We start from the raw sequence: 20,085 nt of genomic DNA, 5'->3' as shown, positions 1-20,085 counted from the left end.
AGGTTGCCCAAAACCTCATCCAACCTGGTCTTAAACACTTCCAGGGATGGGGCATCCACAGCCTCTCTGGGCAACCTGTTCCAGTGCCTCACCACTCTAACAGGGAAGAATTTCTTTCTAACACCTAATCTAAATCTACCGTCCTTCAGCTTAAACCCATTACCCCTTGTCCTGTCACTACACTCCCTGATAAACAGTCCCTCACCAGCTTTCCTGTAGGCCCCCTTCAGGTACTGGAAGGCTGCCATTAGGTCTCCCCAGAGCCTTCTCTTCTCCTGGCTGTTTCTATGCTGAATTTCTCTTTTAACATGCAAATGCAAAAATTGTAAGCATTGCATTTTAATGTATAACTAAAACTCATCAGTCCACAACTGCAAGAATGAACATTTCACATTTATATTTGCAAGGCATTTGGGGCAAGTCAGTAAGAAAAATACAAAAACTAAGTAAAATTTAAACTTGACAACACACAACTCTAAATGTAATCCAACAAATAACGATCAATTCTTCAAATAATTTGTTTCAACATGCTTCAATGACAAAAAATATTTCTTTATAAAAAAGTGATTGGGCTGTCTAACAAACTAAACCACAGCATCCTTTTTCCCCTAATACTTTTACGCAAGTATGAACTTAAGCCATGTTGTGCTCAAATTCAAAATTGTTTAAAGAAAAACATCTTTCCAATCAAAAAAAAAAAAGAAAAAAAAGAAAAGAAAAGGATTCAACTTAATTTAATTACATACCTAAACATGAGCTGCAAAATCAGGAGGAGGCTACCCATAACAGAAGATATAAAGTGCTATTAGAAGACAAAGTACAGACCTAAAAGACTAATTTAAAAATCCTAGCTATCTTGTTCAAAAAGTACTACCTCTAATTTCTGGGGTTATGATGTCTAAATCAAATATGTCTGTCATACAGTTAGCTCTGTAGAAATAAGAGGAAGCTAAACTACTCAACAGTAACTTAGTTAAATGTATTACTTACAATCTAACGGTTCTGAATTGGTCAGGTGCTTTTTAAATTGCTCATTCAAGTCCTTGCTTACACCAATATCTTGGAACATCCGCTGCAGCTTGGAGGTATACTCAAAACCACAAGCTTGCTGTATTTTAAAAGCACAGATACGTCAACAAGATATATTTTTGACATTGCAGAATGAGAAGAACAAAGTATTGGAGCCTATTTTCTTAAAAGAAGATATACAAAGTTCAGTATTTCTCTTACTCAAAGTACTGATCCCAGCTAGTCCAGCTCTTCAAGTGTTGTCAAAAACTGAAGAAAATTTTGTTTAAAACTGAAGCAAAACACACAATGAAACAGACTACTAAAAGAGTATTAGATCATATTTTGCTTGACCCTGAATGAACAAGGGTTAATGAAATTAAGCAACTTCTCAGCAGTCATTCCCTTGGGAAATTATACCCATGTCATTCATTTGTATAAGAATAATTAAGCTTAACTGCATGGGACAGACATGCACTACAAGCTCCTAGGAGGTTAAAAAAAAAATACACAAGTTGCATATTTTTCTATTGTACATAAAATAATGACATGAAAGGACATACACCAATGCTTTCCAAGGCAGCCTGAAGACCTGCAATATGGGAGGGAGATCATGGGACAGTAATGGAATACTCACTTTTAGTTTAGAGATCATGCTTGCCTCAGCATCATCACTAGCACTGTTCTGATGTACGAGTCTTTTTGCCAGCATTTTAGCATAGAATTTTTGAAACACATCTTTATCCTCAATGTACTTGAAGACAACCATCTGGAAAAGCCAAGATAACTTGTAAGAAAAAAGATATTGAAGCATTTATCTTCAAAAAGCTGTAGCAGTAACTATTTCATTTGCACTTAAATTTTTAAAGGCAAGGGTCTGGGGTTGGGTTTTTTTGGGGGCGGGGAGGGTATAACGTGGTGGTTTGTGTTTAAAACAGTATCCACATTTAAAATAAACACATTAACTGTATATTCCACATGTACAGCCTTATATATGAAAAATATGTAGTATATAAAAATTAAGTAAAAGCATGAATTCCGTTTAGCCACTTTAAATCTCCTGTAAAGGGCTTTTTTTTTTTTTTAATTAAAAAGAATACAAGCTACACAGAGATGAAGATTATTACTGAAAAGTTGAAATACTAAATAATGAAATCAAACATACAAAATAAAATGTTTTCACTCATCTGACTTGTGTGACAATCAAATATTACTAACTTGTCAAAGCTTACACAGAACTGTATTTATAGACATCTTACCACTTGATTTAGTGTATCTTCCAATTCTGCTTCTTCTGGATTCTTTGAGCTGCAATTAAAGAAGCACATTTTTAATGAGTCCCAAAACTGCTGAATTAAAATAACATATGGATGTATATGGAAATTTCATAAATAAAGGTGTAAGGAAATGATCACTTCTCTTCACTACTCCACATGTAAGTAATTCTGAAGTACGTGATTTTTAAACAATAGGCTGTGTCCTGGACCATGAATTGCTTGGGACTTCCTGATAGCCTGATACTGCTCAGGATTTATGGGCTTAAACATGGATCTCTCTTCCAGCCTTTTTTCTGCTATTAAATGCTATCTTCATTTCTTATCTTAGGCAGTACAGTGAAAAGAAAACAGCTTAGAGAGCTGGGTCTTGACTGGGTGGGAGCTCAGGTGGCACCACATTGTTTTCCTCCATATCATACTTGTCAGTCAGGCATACCTCAAATCTACCCTGCAGAAAGCTAGTATTTATAAAGGGGAAAATAAATCCTTTGCTGAAGGAAGAAGGGGATGGGGAAGGGAACAGCTAACAAGTTCTTCTGGTTTGGTGGTGGGGTTTCTTCCTCCCCCAAACCAGCTAGAAAAGTTGCCAGTGACAAAACTGACACCAATCCAGTATAAACTGAACTGATACCAACTCAATGTATGAGCTGCTGAATCATTTGAAGCCAAATACCTTAAATTATGAACCACGAGAGGTTAAGAAAGCAGTTTTTGTCCTCCTCAATTTCTGCCCAGATAGAAGAAGATAAAGAGAAAACCACAGGAGGAAAGCAAGAGTTTTAATGGAAAAAGGGAATATGCATCTCTTCTTTATAACATACAACACAACTCAAATTTTGAGGAAAAAAGAAAAACCTAAAAACCCCTTCTGATTTATTAAAAAAATAGAACTTAGTTTCATATAAGGTCTTAGATCTTTTATTATCTCTCCCTCTTCTTTAAAAAAGAAGAGTAAACTCCACACAATATTTAGGAACGGTCCTATTGAACTTTTTGTATTCAGAATTTTGTGTAATTATTTTTTCTTGAAACACTAAGTTCTGTTTCTGAAGACACAATATAAAACTTCATATGCTAAAACCTTTTACAATAAAAGCCAACCTGAAATAATAATTTGTCTTTGAAGACGTACCTTTTCTTTAGTAAAGAGTCACAGTATCGTGCCAGTAGCTCTGGAGATTTACTGGATGATTGAGCCATTTTTGTTACTGCATTATTATTTATAAATCGACCACAAGCCTATAAATCACAAAAGACAGTGAAATTTTGGGAGACAAAACACTGAAGAGGAAAAAAAAAAGCGTTCACTGTATGCCACTACATATACTTACTTTGTCTAACGCAGCCACAAAGCCAGCATCATTATTGAATGCAGACATGACTAAAGCATTGTATTTCTTATGGACATCCAACACTGTCTGTACATACATTTTTGGATCCTGCAATAAAGAGAGATTTTTTTTGCAACCTGTTGACTTTCTGCTTTCTTCTTTCTCCAAAATGGAGCTACTCACTGGCCTAAGCAAATTTTTATGGGAAAAGTAAAAGTATTAGAAATATTTTAAAGCTAAAATTGTATCCAGACTAGTTTAGGTCCTATGTCCAGGACTGACTTACATTAGCACAAACTTTCATTTACAGCAACGAGAGTGCAGAGCATACTACATTATATAATATGAAAGACAACAAAATCACTTACTCAACCATTGCAAACATTTCCAAGAAGGACATTTTCTAAGACATAAGCTTAATTCAAATCAGACCTGAGACAGCTGGACGATCATAAAGTGGCAGTTGCTATAGAAGAAACCCTCAAAATAAATCTCTGCAGTAAGAATGTGTATCCTCAATAGGTACAACTTAGTACAGAGACCTCAGTCATTGTTGACAGTTCTTAAAAATTATCCGCTCAACACCCAGTGCAGCCAAATGCCACTGAACATCAAGTTTATGGCACTCACAGACTGAGTCCTATGTGCAATTACTGACCTCTGCATCTCAATAAATATAGAGTGGAGTCAGAGTACGAACAGTTAAGGGCAACTAAAACACCAGGCAGACAGGGTAGCTACCATGCGCCAGACTAAAAATCTGGAAGTCTTCAATTTGGAGATCAGAAGTTTGAAAGGGCATGTGACCGAAGTTTACAAAAATCAGGAGGATGTCAGAAAAGATGAACAATCACTAAAAGCCACATTTTATAACTACAAGGCACTTGACAAAAGTGATAGGAAACAAGTTTAAGATGGATAAAGTAAAGAACATCTTTACATATAAGGTAGCAGACTTCTGGAACTTGTTACTACAGGAGGCTGCTGGAAGCAGGTATCAGCAGGTTCAAAAATGGATTAGACAAACTCACAGGCAACAGGTCCATAAACAAAAAGGACCGGGCATGGAAGTATTCCTGTAACATTCCTGTTGCAAGAGTTCTAGATGCTGGCAACAAATAGCAGAAGATGGGCAGGGCTGTATGAGGATCCTGAAACACTTTTCCTGTTGCCACTGAATACAGACATAGACTCCATGGACCACCAATCTAAAGATGTGCTTCAGATAAAGAACTGAGATTACTGAGAACCTCCCAGACAAGAAACTCAAGTAGACTTGAAGGACATTCAGAAAGGCATCTACTGATTATAAGGACTCAAAAAAACCCCCAAAAAACAACCAAATCAAAACCCAAAAGGCACTAAAAGCAGTAATCTGACTGAAGAGCAGTCTTGTTAATATAGTTAGTGGAGTCTAGAGGACAACCCATTCTGCAGTAAAAATCTAAAAAAGGTCAGATGAGTCAAGCTGGTAGGACTATTTCTCTCCCACTGACTACAGAGAAACTGAGAAGCTTTTGCCCAGCTGACTATCTGTTTAGACAGAGTACAGATAAATGAAGTTAGGCAGAATCAATCCTACCTACGTGTGACAGAGGGCTAACAAGGCAATGATGAATATCAATATGGTGGAGTGAAGGATACTGGAAGATCAGGCAAGACAGTTCCCAAGGGAGACAGACAAAGAACAAAAGAGAAAGATGAAGAAACAAGAAGTGTCATGATCAGGAAGAGTTTTGCAAATGGTTGGAGTCAAAAGAACCAATACATACAAATCTCAGGCCTGCCCTCTCTCAAAGATGAACTCATTCCTGGAGAAAGAACTTTCATTTTTCTGGGAAATTCTTCGAGGTCTAAGTACAAAGAAACTCAAGAGAGATGACCACTAGTGGGATGTGACAACCATGGAGCACATGTGATTTCAAAATTTAAGGTGATGTTTACAAATGAAGCTGAAGATTCCTAAAATTACTTCATGATTCATAAGAGACCAACACCACTAAAAAGCTATGCACTTAAAATTATATTAGTGAACAGACACTGCACACATGTAAAACATTTTAATCTGTGGTAAAACCTAAAGTTTTTACTGTTCTCTATGCAGTCATTAGATTACTACTTTAATGATTACTAATATGAAGCTATTTCAAGAATAGCTGAGGCCAATAACAGGTTCAAATTAACTCTTTCAAAAATCAAAGTTAAACCTAATTTTAAATAAAATTTACCAGAATCTATATTCTATCCTGATTTTGCTTCGTATGTTTCAGTCTATTTTTTATTTTTGCTAGAAATAACATCTAGCATACAGACAAAAAGGTTAGGAAAGGGTTTAAACAACTTCATGTTGCTGAGATTCAATCCTAATCAATAGAAAATTAAGTCTGAAATTACAATTATGGGATAAAATAAAGAAAGCCAATTATATGATTAAATGACCACAGTGTTGCAGAAGACATGAACTGCTCTTTATATTGTAACCTCTCCAACCATTTCAGTTGTCTCTTCCTCTTACATTTTTCATGCTTTTCCAAATAAAATAAATGGCATATTTACAAAAAAAATAAAATTAACAAAAACTTTCTCCACATGGTCTCATCCAAGTCAAAAGTCTATAAGATGATGAAATAAAATACAGCCCACTGGAGATAAAGCTTCTTGAAACAGTGGACTTCCAAGTGTATTTTTAAGTCTATGATGTTGTATTTGCATGGCCAGCCTTCTAAGCAGCATGACATCCTGACCAAGAGCAAAAACGGAGAAGGAAAAAACCAAAGAAAAAACCCCAAACAAACAAGCAACCCCAAAGCTCAAAGAGTAGTAACACAGTGATATGACTGTTGTTTTAAGCCTACTATCAACATTTGAGAATTCCCTAGTCCTCACAAATCAGTGACAGGGAAAACATAAACAAACTGGAAATTATATCAAGAAGCATACACTCTCCTCTAATGTAAAACTGGCAGCCGCCACACACAGACTTATTTTGATGGGTTACTTGCATTTAGAGCAGCTTCTCCACATTTCTCAATTGCTGCTAGACCCTGATTATGAATGTGGGTTTCCAAAAGTTTTTTCAGCTCTCCAAGGCCATCCTGGATTCGAGATACAAGGTTATACATGCGTCCCAAGTCTGGAAAAAAAAAAAAAAGGAAAGCCAACATCTCCCATTTGTACTAGCTATGACTCCAATTTCTCATTTACAAGTTGACAATAGGAGTTAAACATCCATCATCAACAAAAACATATGTGCAATCGCTCCTGTAAAAAGCCAGAAAAAACCTACAGCAAAAAAGTTGCACAGTATGGCAAATCTTTTCACTAACCTAGAAAGCTAAGACTAGTTAAAGAGAAAACAACCTGTTAAATGTTAAGATCTGTTTTACCTTCATAATGCTACATAAATCTCAAGAAGAAAAAAAACAATTTAAATTATAGAAATATATTTAATTCTAGTTTTCATAAATTTAAAGAGGTGCAATGATTTTAAAAATGGAGTTAAACCCCTCCTATTTAGATGAAGTTTTGAAGTGTTACCATGAATTAGGACTGTGATTAGTGTTACTGCTGGCCATGCCAAGAGTACAACATTCTCCAGGTGACCACTGTCCTTTAAATCTTATTCTGAACAGAACAGTTCTTAGAGATCTACCACCACCTGTAGCCTTTTGTATATTAACACATCTACTTGGGGCAGCATCAGTGGTAAGGGTTGGAAATTAAAGGCAAAATATTATGTATTGATATGACCTTAGCAGATAAACTGAAACATTATAAACCAAATTTCTGCCAATAAAGCACTGTCAATAAAGCCATCTCTTAGAAAAATATTTAATAAACTGATTACCAGTAAAAATAATTGTGTATCAAAGAAAGAAAAGGTTCTGAAAAGCATTACCACATAACAAAACTAACAAAGATAAAAATAAATTGTACATCATTTAATATAAGGCTTTAACATATGCGAAAATCTCACCAGTTTTAAGCCAAGACTTTTCAAAATCAATTAGTAATTTCAGAAAGTGTAATATTGAAGAGCATTTTGGTTTTATTATTAATTTTCAACAGTGCAGATGCTTTGTACTAAATGCAGAATTCTCTTAAAAAAAAAAACAAACCACACAACAAACCCCCCCCAAACAAAACCAAACAAAACCACAACCAAAACCTTTTAATATGGCCACAACTACAGGCTGGGCGGGGAATGGATTGAAAGCAGCCCCGAGGAGAAGGACTTGGGGGTATTGATTGATGAGAAGCTCACCATGAGCCGGCAGTGTGCGCTTGCAGCCCAGAAAGCCAACCGTGTCCTGGGCTGCATCAAAAGAGGCGTGACCAGCAGGTCAAGGGAGGTGATCCTGCCCCTCTGCACCACTCCTGTGAGACCCCACCTGGAGTACTGCATCCAGCTCTGGGGGCCCCAGTACAGGAGAGACATGGAGCTGTTGGAGCGAGTCCAGAGGAGGCCACGAAGCTGATCAGAGGGCTGGAGCACCTCTCCTATGAGGACAGGCTGAGAGAGTTGGGATTGTTCAGCCTGGAGAAAAGAAGGCTCCGGGGAGATCTAATTGCAGCCTTCCAGTACCTGAAGGGGGCCTACAGGAAAGCTGGTGAGGGACTGTTTATGAGGGAGTGTAGTGACAGGGCAAGGGGTAATGGGTTTAAGCTGAAGGAGGGTTGATTTAGATTAGATGTTAGAAAGAAATTCTTTACTGTTAGAGTGGTGAGGTACTGGAACAGGTGGCCAGAGAGGTTGTGGATGCCCCATCCCTGGAAGTGTTTAAGACCAGGTTGGATGGGGCTTTGGGCAACCTGGTCTAGTGCAGGGTGGTTGGAACTAGATGATCTTTGAGGTCCCTTCCAACCCAAACCATTCAATGATTCTATAAACCAGGTACACAAAACCACTAGTTACCTCTTGTAATCTTGCCCTCACTGAACAGGCACTCAACAGTAAACAACCAAATTAATTACTGTAAACTGATGAGGGTATTTCACCTTATGGAATCCATCTTAAGGCTGTCAGCTGCATCTAGCACTTCTAAGGACTTCTCTGAATGGTTTATGAGCAATTTATTAACACCTGAGGATTATGAGATTAAATAGAACAGTGCAATCAAGCAGCTGTGTCACTACCTAACTCTGAAATACAACACACATAATTTGATGCCTTTAATACTGAAGTGATGACACCTCTATTCAGACCCATTTCCATATAATGCTTTCCACTCCTTAGAACTTTGGTAAGCTTAAACTTTTGAATTTGAAATGGAAACATTTTTTCTCTATATAAACCATATTTGCAACCTGATGTTAAACTTCCGTAACAACATAAGAATGCTGTTCTTTTACCTGCAGAATTTTAGAAAAAAAAGGTAGGAAAATCATGCCATGCATAAATATAGTAAGTTGCTGATAGACCTACCCACAAATAATGATTCACAGTTTGGTCTATCAGGATATGTCTGTATTTGGAGAAACACGGAAGAGATGCTACAAAGCCTCAAGGAAGATTTACACAGTAACTCCACCTAAATCATTACAGCCTGCTCCCAGAAACATAATTATTTCCTATAAGTATCATACCGATGTGAAAAGATAACATGACAAATGTGCCTCACAACCTTTATAACTAGTTGCACAATGTGATTAAAAAATTACAGAAATCAACAGGAGTGGCCTGTAATACAATATGCTTAACGTACTTCACTTGGGGGACCTCAAAACCAGTGTACTTTCAAGAGCTAAGAAATAGAGAGATTTTATTATAAGTTTTGGACAGTCTACAATAGGTTATTTTAGTATATTACAAATTTGAGAGTGAAGTGATTATACTGATTAAAGAATGAATTCTCAAAGAATCTTTCAAGATAAATGTTTCTAATCTTGAGACTTCATGAAAATTAAAAAGGGCCAGGGAACTACTGCAATTTACATAAGTGAAGCCCAATTAAAAAAAAAAAAAAAAAGTAGTATTTTGAGAAAGAAGAAAAAAAATCAGGCATTTTAAAATGCCTAATTAATCTCAGAAATAACCCAAATGAAAGTAAAACCAAACACATATAAGATGGTGCCTGAGACACAAGGTGGTACTTTTCCGTTTTTTACCCCAACAAACTTAAGGAATTGCATCACTATGGTAAGTGACTGTAGTAAGGGTTCACATGACCCATGAACTTGATAAAGTGGAAGGAAAAAAGAAAAGCCTGGGAAAGGCCTCCTGAGTCTAGAAAAAAATTCTTGATTGTGCTATTTTTATTGTCAGAAGACATTTATAAAGTCATTTTACTAGTTAACACCCATCTGCACCAAAATCTCTTCCAATAACAGAATAAATCCATTTATTTACAAACATAAATATCTGACTCTTAAATACTAGTACAGGATAAAAATCTTCTATTTACATTTGAAATAGGTAGCTTCTGACCTCCTAATCATGCCAAATTGCCCTTTTCTGTTTTGAAGCATCTCTTAGTTATCAACATGATGATTATAGTAATTATTCATAGTTGCTCTTTAAGAGACAGAGTCATAGCTGCACTTCACAACTCTCAAATGAACAGTATCATCAATAGTAACTTAATCATAGTATCTTTTCAAGTCTCACTTCCTTAAAAGCAGTATTACACCTATAGAGGCTTACCTTGACTTCCTATATAGATTTCATTAATTCCCCAACTGGAAAAATCAGAAACACCATTCATCCTTACTATCTGCATGATGCACAGGAATTACTTAGCCCTAGTTTTGACTGTTATTTTGTGCTAAGCATTAAATATTGAAGAAAGTCATAAAAGCCAATACAACTGACAGTTGCTTAAAGATACCTAAACTCTCTGCTAATATTTACTTATTTTAGAGGAACTGCTGAAGAAGCCTTTATTCTATGTGTTCTCTATGAAGGTATAAACTTGAGTCATTAGCAGCAGTTAAGACTCATTTTCACAGCTAAAATTATCTCATCAATTAATAATTTGCACCCTTTCCTTGTGTGTGCTCTATATACAGTTTTATCTATTTTATACAGTAAATTTTAGAAGCTCCTTATTTGCTTCTATTCCTCTTTTAACATTTCCTGTACATACTTCTAGACAACTTGGATTTTAAAACTCTCACTGCTGACTCAAAGATCCATGGATTAAACTGAAACAGCTGGTAAAACTACCGGTCTGGTTTTGGTCCCACATCTCATGAAAGCTTCCGCTCCTGCTAGGATGGCTTAAGCACTCTTCCAGGCATGTTAAGAGAAATCAAAATTAGTGCTGTTTTGCCTTAATATTTGGGATTGGAACAGCCTTCTTGGACCAATATCCTGAGCCATCTCAATTTAATCAAAAGCTGCTTATCAATTTAGTGTCTATCTTCTCTCTTAATCTAATTCCTGTACAAACTGCATTTAGCCATCACCAGAATTTACGTTATTCACAAATCATCAGGGAGGAGCTCTAAGCCTAAAACCAATATTTGAATCTCCTTACCTTCATTTTTGTCAGCATCCAACAAATTCTGAAACTCTGTATGAAATATCTCCAGGTGTTTTTCAATAAGTACCTGCTCACATTTTCGTGCTAACTCATCTTGTGTGCTCTCATGGAGATATACCTGAACTCTACGTTGTTCCTCAAGAAGGCGAGCCTCAGCCTGCGGAAAAGAGAGAGAAAAATGAAACCAGTATGGAACGCAGAGCAGAAATCCAACAGCAGAGAACAGATGATTATCTAGTGAATTAATCTAGAAAACAAACAAATCAAACCTCTCACTAATGCAGTGTTACGGTCTACCTACTCAAGCAGTGATTCTTCTGAGAATCATAATGTGACCTCCCTCCCATACTATATACATGAGGAATCAATGTTTATGTTGATGATGATAATATACACTGTTTAAATGGGGGCAGGGGGGGAAAAAAAAAAATCACAGCAAGATTGTTTTCCCATTGCTTCTGAGTAAGAAGTTTGCAGATGAAATCTGCTGTCAAAAAAAGAGAAAGCTGCTGACATGAGATTCTGGCAAGTTTAGTATCAGTAAGCTCTTCAGCTAGAGAGGTAGTCTTGTATAAAACAAACATCAACATATTTTATGCTGCCACAAATCTACAATTTGCCAGGTACATGTATGCCCATGACAAATTCATTTGAATGTTCTCATCTATATTCTTACACAGAAAAGCTTCCCAATAATGTACAATCATTTAAATTATACTATTATTTAATTTGGCATATGAAATACTACATATGCATATCTTCCGGGCAAACCAAAATTCTAAATGTCACTTGAAAAATACTACTTACAACAAAATGTAAAACTGAAGTTGTTTATATAAAAATTACCTTTATTTCTTTCCAGAAGTTTCAAAGATTTGTTTTAAACCATCTGTGATTGCAGTACATTACTAGGGATAATGTGCATATATCCCCTTATCAGTCCAAATTATTTAAATAAATGTCACCAAGAAAAGGAAATTAAATTAATGCATTTTCCTAGTATTTTATAATATTGACTAAGCATGAAAGATCATATTATGGACAACAACAACAAAGAACAATTTTATTGCAAGTACACTGCATCATACACGAGACAGCTTTAGATAATCTCTGCTACTGCAGCTTCACTCATTTCTGTAATAAATTTGCACTTAGCTCTTGCGAAATGGTCCTGGATTAGCGTCTCCCAGAGTTAAACCAGTACAGGTTAAAATATGGGAAACAAAAATCAACAGTTTGGGAACTGATATAAGCTCATGCTTCAGAGTACTGCCAGTTTCTTCCCAGTAAGGAATAACTTCCTTAATAACAGCAAATAGCAGCAAATTATTAGATCTTTCTGATGAACACTGGAAACTGGAATCAGACTTGTAGGACTACTTATCTAATGTTTAACCACTTCTGTATTTCCATCGTTCAGTAAATTCTGCTACTTCTAATGCTGCTTTTTAAAATATCTTTAGACCTTCACTTTTAATGTTAACAGTCAATTCTCACTTTCGGTTCCTTTATGAAAAGAAAGATTCACACAGACTCCAAATTTGCTTACACTCTCTTAGTTTTTCTGTTCTTATAATTCTATTTTCCTTTTAAAATCACATTTCATAAACAAGGGAAAAATAATTAGTTCACATAACAGTATCTTTGGTTGTTTTAACTATAAAGATCAAAAGTTCAGTTTGAGACTTTACTTCAAGGGACAATGTTAAGAAATACCGACCTTTTTCCCTACAGCCTATCAGGCCATGCCAGCGTTACTCATGAGTTCTGGCCCGAGAAGAAAAATTCACAATCCTTCTAAACTCAGTAAGTCTACCTGTATAACTACATACACATATCCTAATTCTAATTAAGATTTCATTGATTATTCTACAGAAACAACTAGAATTCTACTATATCATGGTAACAGTCTAATGCTATGCTGGTGTGCACTAAGGTACTCCAACAGGTTTCTTTTTATTATTATTTTGCAATGCTATTTATCCCCAATTAGAACTCAACGCACAGTGCTTCAGCGAGAAAGTCAAACAAGTGTGCTAATAGCGGATTACTTTGTTCATAGCTCATACTTCCAAGAGATGACATTTAAGAACTTCTTACTCCTAGTATGCCATGTGACTGCTGGATATCTTGCAGCTTTTCACATCAGTCTCATTTAAGTTGTTTCATAACAAAAAAGAACCCTAATTTGAGCAATACCTAAGTAATAATTATGGGGAATACTACTCTGTTCCAGGCATTTAAGTGGCATAAAAGATTACAGTACCCAAACAAAACAAAAATATTAAGTTTACAAAACTGCCTTGTCATGCTTAAGTAAAAAAATGTTATGAATTCCTTATGCATAATGAAGATAAAACTGAAGGACAAACCTATCTAAATTTTAAATTAATAGTCCTGAAAGCTTGCATGACCTCTTGATCTCTCCAGCAGAGCATGCAGACTAGAGAAATCAGACAATTTGTTCCAGTGAACTAGCTTTCAGGTTCAATTCCTAAGTTTCCCTTTTCTGTTAGGTAACATCCCATAGTTTCTACCATTTTGCAATCTCTTATCATATTTACTGTAGAGTCTAATACACATCTTTTTTCAGTTTCATCAGTTAAATCCCAGGAAATGAATATGGAAAACAGAGTTTCTTGTTCAGTTGATTTCAATGTATGCCCATTATCTGTAAGGAGATGCCAAGACAGCCCAAACAGCTTGTATACGCCTCTAGTAATAAGACTTATGGCTACACACTTTCTTGCTATAGATTTCCCCTGCCTCCTGCTAGCTTTGTACATGTTTTCAGTTTCAACACCAGCTTCAAGCAAAGCAACTTGCTCTTTTGTGGATTTTTGCAGTCTTGAAGATTGTTTGGGGTACTAAATTCTTCCTACTTGCCACTAATCTCTAGTTCTTGAAATAGCAATGACCTTCAGACAGCTTTTTACTGTCCTATACCAAGGAAGCCTAGATGAGCCACTCATTCACGTTACGAATGACTGAAATTCTGATACCTTGTTTTTATATATAATTTTAGGATGAAAGTAAAGACAAGAAATTGAAAGGAAAGTAACAAAAATCATGAATTCAACAACAGAAAAGTAAACATAGGTAGGTCTGGGAACTACTAGACAACTATCCCGATGTGCTAAAAAGCGGGATTCTGTGTTACTTCTAGGACTTCCCCACCACCACCTTTTTAAGGGGGGGTAAATTGTTCACTTTAATGCCACGACTCAGACAGGATGTGTTCTGTGACAAAAAAACAAAGATATTGCAGGGAGGGATGTGTAGCTGCATATTACATATTCAAAAAGCTCTCTTTTTTTTTTAATTAAACTGAAAGGGAAAAAAACTAAGCAACAATTCAGAAAGCAAGGAAACGTGCTGATAAAAATATATAAAGCAGCACTTGCCCAAGATGGAAGATGGCATATCTATTTCACATTCAGTAAGACTGACCCAATAACCAGGCTAGAAATAGTCAATGTTTATCCAGCTTGCTCTTAATTGCCCTGTCTGGGATCCCCAAAACCAGAGACTAAGAATTTAAATCTGGCCTCTGTTCAGAAGTATTGTGTAGAATTCATTACATTAAAATATTCCGAGAGAATTAAAACTAATTAATGATCTACTTCCTTGGCCAGCTTGCTCAGGAAGAGATTTCAATAAATGTGCCAACACACAGTTCCTTGTACAGGAACAGTAAACTTGTAAGTCTAAAGCAGAATGACTATTTCGGTGTCTTGAAGTCTAACAAAGTCTGAATTTATTTTAACATTCTCTTCTGTTTTGCCCATTAAGAAAGTTTCAGACTTTCATTGTACTTACTGAAACACACTAAGGAGACAAACTTCAGACCAGGTAAACATAGAAGCAAATCACCACAGGGAAAAAGAGCTAATTGTTTCTGTAAAATAATCAGCATTTTAAGAAACTGATAATAAAAGCCAAGAATTTATATTACTTCATTTCTAAAAAAGATCTGTATCCAGAAAATCATCACAAAGCTTATTAAACAACTTACCTTCTTCATGTACTCTGTGACTGGGTTCTGTTGCAAGAATTCAGTACTTTCTCGTGTATAAAATCTCTCTGTGTCAGCAAGAAACTGAGATTCAAAGGATTCTTTATAGACAGTTAGTGTAGGTCCTTTTGCAAATGCATCATCTTCATTCAGTCCTAGCTCCACTACGGAAAAAAAACAGAGCAAGCAATGACAAAATTGGTTTTTATGAAGTGGTCTCTTGCAAATAAACAGGTACTCTCCTTGTAACTTACATGAAGGTAATAAATTGGGGCAGTATCAGCACCACTTCTTATTTATTTTGCATTTAAAAAATAAGCAGCACAAGACATTACTCATGTAAACTGTACTTTTTGATACATTACTAAACTGATGACTGTGAAGTTTTCCAAAGTCTATCTCAAAAGCTAGTTCAAATTTCCCTTGCATTCTTTCCTCTTAGAGTTCCAGATTATATGCATTTTTTTTTTTTATTAAACTGGTCATTAATGTGTACGACAAAATTCTCAATTTCATGCAAATGCGAAAAAACAATCCCACTCCGCTTTGTTAACTACTATGCTTCACCCTTCCAGATTTAGCTCCTAAATAACTGATTCATAAACAGTTGTGCTTTCAAGCTTTATGAATATGGTAAAATCAACTGAAATTGTGTCAACTGTCTCTACAAACATGAAGTTAAACAATACATAACTGCATTTATTTTACTGTAAAAATCTTTTCTGGACATCCAAGGAGATGGGATGCTACTCCTGGGCTCTGACAAGGGACATATATTTATTTAAAGAGAGTAATAAAACCTTAAAGAAATCTCATTTACCATAAGACTGTACAACTCCACTGATCAGCCTTGTATTGATAGTTTCACCATTTCTTTCCTTTTCAATCAATTTCAACACAGCATTTGTTACCTTAGAAAACAGAGATTAAAAGTAAAGCACAGAGAAAGCAGCTGGTAGGTCAAGCACTGTATTTAATCAGGAGCGTACTCCTATATTCAAGACAAGTCAAGCCCCTTGAGAACAAGTTTTAAGGACATCTGAACAGACAAAATTCCTACATACATCACAAAGCATGCTACACCTTTACATTCTACAATGTAACTCCAGACCAATTAGTGGTGAGCTGTAAAAGGGTATGAAAGTGCTTGGTGTTTTTTATGATTATTATTATTTTAATTTCAAAAAGCACCTTCTAAATCAAACTTCTGTTTGCTTTATACCCGAAATACAAGAAAACTTTGCAGTAAGAGCTGAACTGACCACCCGTACGTTGATAAATAATGTGTTGCAATTACTGTTCCTCAAAACTGAAATATAGCTAACATTTTCATAATATAATATAGTCTTTTCACCATGAAATACTGGTAAATAAGAGTGAAACCAACATACATAAATATACTATTTTGTTGTGATTGAATGTCTTGTTTTATATTGTGCTGATCCGCTAATTAAAAATAATTGGGTTGACCTGAATCTCCCAGGCATCAGTGTAAATTTAAAGATTCACAGCAACGTTAGAAGAGACCGACATCCTACGCCTGTCACTATCTGTTCTCACACAATCCTGACTCTCAAACCTTAAGACATGACCGTCAGCCTGTACTCCTGCCTGGCTTGGAAATGGCTCAAGTTGTTACTTCAAGGGTCCTCTCAGCAAAGAGATAATAGAACAGTCTTGGTATTGAGGTTCAACCACATACACAGAGAAAGGCCCATTCCCCTCAAATATTTATCTTTTTAACATCACGAAGGAGAAGGAGATGGCTCCCTTTTATTTTCTGGGTCCTTGGAACAGTTACTAACAATATACAAAATTAACCCAAAAAATAACATGTAGTTTATATATATACCTGCTTATTTAATGGCCTGAATAAGCAGTCTCTCCAGGTCACCAAGGCAAGCTAGAAGCAAAGAAAGGGAGATGAAAGATGAAATAAAGAAAATATTTACGTATATACACATATACATGCAGGATAACTCCTTAAGGAAAGCTGATATAGTATGCTAAATAATCAGAACTTTTTAATAATTGTATTTTGGCACACACATTTCTCATGCAACAAGACTGTTTCACAATAAAACTACCATTTGCTTTATTACAAACTCTACCTAAGACATCCCCTTTTCTGACAGTGATCCACTTCCAACTCTGAAAACTAACAAACCCTGCAAGTTACTCTGACAATACACAGCTTTTTTTATTGGCGATTTTCAGGCTGACACAGTACCTTAGCATTAGGCTGGTGAAGTTAAGAGGGAGGGAAGTACGGATACCAACTGTTTTTCTACCATATGCAAAGTTATTTTAGTGAAGCTGTAAAATAACATATCACTTTCCTAATGCTTCACCAGCAATGACAATAATTATCCTTTATAAAAAACCCCCGTACTTTTAGTTATCTGAGATACAGAACTTCTGCTATGTTCTTCCCTTGTTTATATTACTTTACATTACAAAAAAAAAAAAATCAAGATCATGTATCAATCTTTCAGAACTGTACCAAAATAACTTATATTACAAACCAAATGTTGACTGAATCTTAGCAGCTTGGATGCAAAAAAATTTGTAGAGATGTATTGAAGTCAACAGAAGAAAAAAAAAGCAATTTATTTCTCCATTCTATATCTGAAACACTTTACTGAATCCTAAGTGGAATGACAAGGCCATACTGATGCACACAGATTAACAGTATAAGGAGCAAATATTCAGAAACAGACAACCCTCCACAGTCTAATACTGGTAGTCCCAATACACACAAGGCAGACTGAACCTCTCACAGGTTTAGACCCATGGAATTTTTACAAATATACTGGGGTAGGATTATGGAAAGGGGTAGATTTCCACTTTGTCCGCTTCAAAACTTCTGTGAACTGCATACAAGTTTCAAGGAGCGATCTGCAGGATAACACAAACATGACAGATGGAATGGATAAATCACTCACTTCAAAAAGCTACTTACTGAATAAATTTCATATATTCCTTTACGACCTTCATCGCACTCACGACGAACCCAATGTCTATTGAGGTAGGCACATATCCCATTCAATACTTTGCTTGAAAACCTATAATCTTCCCACTGTTGAGTGTAGAATTTCAGCACACTCTCATCCATCAAATCTTCACCATCCTGAAATAAAAGTTTGCCAGTACTGTTAGGTAATTTTAAGGTACAATCAAAATATAGAAGGGTGTACGGATTGACTGTGTAATAAATCTACACCACGCAATGCATTTATAGGAAACATAGTGCTAATACATTTACTTCTACATTAATAAAGCACAAGGCCAGATTCAGAAATTAGAGCAGTGGTAAAAAAACTGCACAGTACAGATAAAGCTCCAAGACGACACTCCTGTCCCTCCTGTGAGAAAGGGCAAGAGGGCACCACATTCGAAACAGCAACGCTGATGAGTGTGCTAGGTAAAACATGCTAGTGCAATGGTAATGAATTCAACATGACAATCTCCATGAAGTACACCACCCCACTCCTGCTGCCGCTACTTGGGAAGCTGAAAGAAGTGAGCATGGATGGGATCTTCTCTAGGACCCTGTCAGATAGTAAATGGAACTTCATATTCTTGGAAATGGGTATGGCAGCCTATTTGTGCTTGTTATAGAAAAAAAGAAGATAAAGTTGTAACACACAGAAGTTCAAATATCTTTCCAAACTGGACCACTACAGCTTGAATGGACAAGGGAATAAAACCAGGAGTGCATTCTGGATAAGACCTCAAACACCTTTATGCAGCTTCATAAATTATTTTTGCAGTAGACTTGATAGGACACCAAGAATTCTTTTATTATTGCCCAAAACTAAAATCTCAAACGTTAAAAGCATGGTTCCTTTCCAAAAATAACTAGGAATCATTCTCGTACAAAGCAGTCCAACATCCTGCTCTATTAGTAGTTTATTTATTAAATTAAATTAATGGCTACCATCAGGCATTTTCAACATTACAGGTGGCCATTTTTTCAGCATTACTAATACACTGGTTAATTGGTTAGAAAGTCTAGCTATTCTTGTTCAAGATATAGGACAGCTTAAGATGGTGTATACCTTTAGTTCTATAAAACACAGAAACGCTGCTTTAGCTCAAAGAGGAAAAGCGGCTTACAGGTACACTTAGCGACTGATCTATGCCCAAGGTAAAGCCTACAAAATTTTCTAATGGTTTACGGAGACAAAAGCAAGTTTCAAGATCCTTCAATTTACTTCCAGTGGCTGCATACACCTCTATATTTGTTGATACAAGCTTTTCTTAACCCAGTCCATATTAGCAAAAAAAGATTATCTAAAAGCAGATTATCTAATGCCCCATCTTACCTTAAGGAGATTTGTCAAGTAGTTTTTCAGAAATTCTTTTAGCCGTTTGTACAGTTCCAAGCCAACAAACTGAGCACCTCCAGGTGTCTGGCCCTTTTTCGATTTAGAAGGAGGTACTCCAGCTCCCCGTGCTTGATTAGACTGGTGTACGCTAGTACAGTAGTTATAAACATGACTGACAGGAAAGTTAAGGAATACAGATGTGCCAGCATGGGACATTAAAAATACAATAAAACCCAGTATGTTAATTTCACTAAGCTATTTTTATATTACCATAAATGACTTAACCATAATACGTTGTAAGACACATTAGCCCACATAAAATCAAACCAAAGCTAAGAAAATGAAGTAATTTTCAGCAGAATTTTCTGCTGCAGAAATGTCAGACTGTTGAGTACACTGCAAACACCAATGCCAACATTAAATTTACTTAACACTTACTTAACAACACCACCAAGAAAAAGTGGTGGAATTTGCTGATAAGATTTTCAAGGTTTCAGTGGAATTTACTTGATGTATTATAGGGGCCTTCTACAAATACATAAGCTTTCATTTGAACAGGAAGAAATTTCAACACTAGCCTCAAGCAACATTCAGTAGTTGAAAACACAGAGGATATTTTTGCATTCTTTCAAACACAAT

General features: G+C 35.9%; 1 protein-coding gene across 1 annotated transcript in view; it reads right to left on the bottom strand.

The window, feature by feature from the left end:
* The window catches only part of CUL1 (cullin 1), a 54,849-nt gene that overhangs the window by 8,313 nt on the left and 26,451 nt on the right, over positions 1-20,085 (bottom strand). Inside the window, exons 3-14 of the mRNA XM_075745291.1 lie at positions 19,444-19,618; positions 18,078-18,245; positions 16,968-17,018; positions 15,936-16,026; positions 15,116-15,279; positions 11,095-11,257; positions 6,619-6,749; positions 3,617-3,724; positions 3,418-3,524; positions 2,268-2,316; positions 1,646-1,777; positions 991-1,108 (exon numbers count right to left, since the gene is read on the bottom strand). Coding sequence (XP_075601406.1) covers positions 991-1,108; positions 1,646-1,777; positions 2,268-2,316; positions 3,418-3,524; positions 3,617-3,724; positions 6,619-6,749; positions 11,095-11,257; positions 15,116-15,279; positions 15,936-16,026; positions 16,968-17,018; positions 18,078-18,245; positions 19,444-19,618 — 1,457 coding nt within the window. The remainder of the gene's footprint in view (positions 1-990; positions 1,109-1,645; positions 1,778-2,267; positions 2,317-3,417; positions 3,525-3,616; positions 3,725-6,618; positions 6,750-11,094; positions 11,258-15,115; positions 15,280-15,935; positions 16,027-16,967; positions 17,019-18,077; positions 18,246-19,443; positions 19,619-20,085) is intronic.

This window comes from Balearica regulorum, chromosome 2, assembly GCF_011004875.1.
Source record: "Balearica regulorum gibbericeps isolate bBalReg1 chromosome 2, bBalReg1.pri, whole genome shotgun sequence".
Classification (NCBI taxonomy): Eukaryota; Metazoa; Chordata; class Aves; order Gruiformes; family Gruidae; genus Balearica; species Balearica regulorum.
The sequence above is the reverse complement of the archived record's forward strand: the minus strand, read 5'-3'. Positions and strand labels throughout refer to the sequence as shown.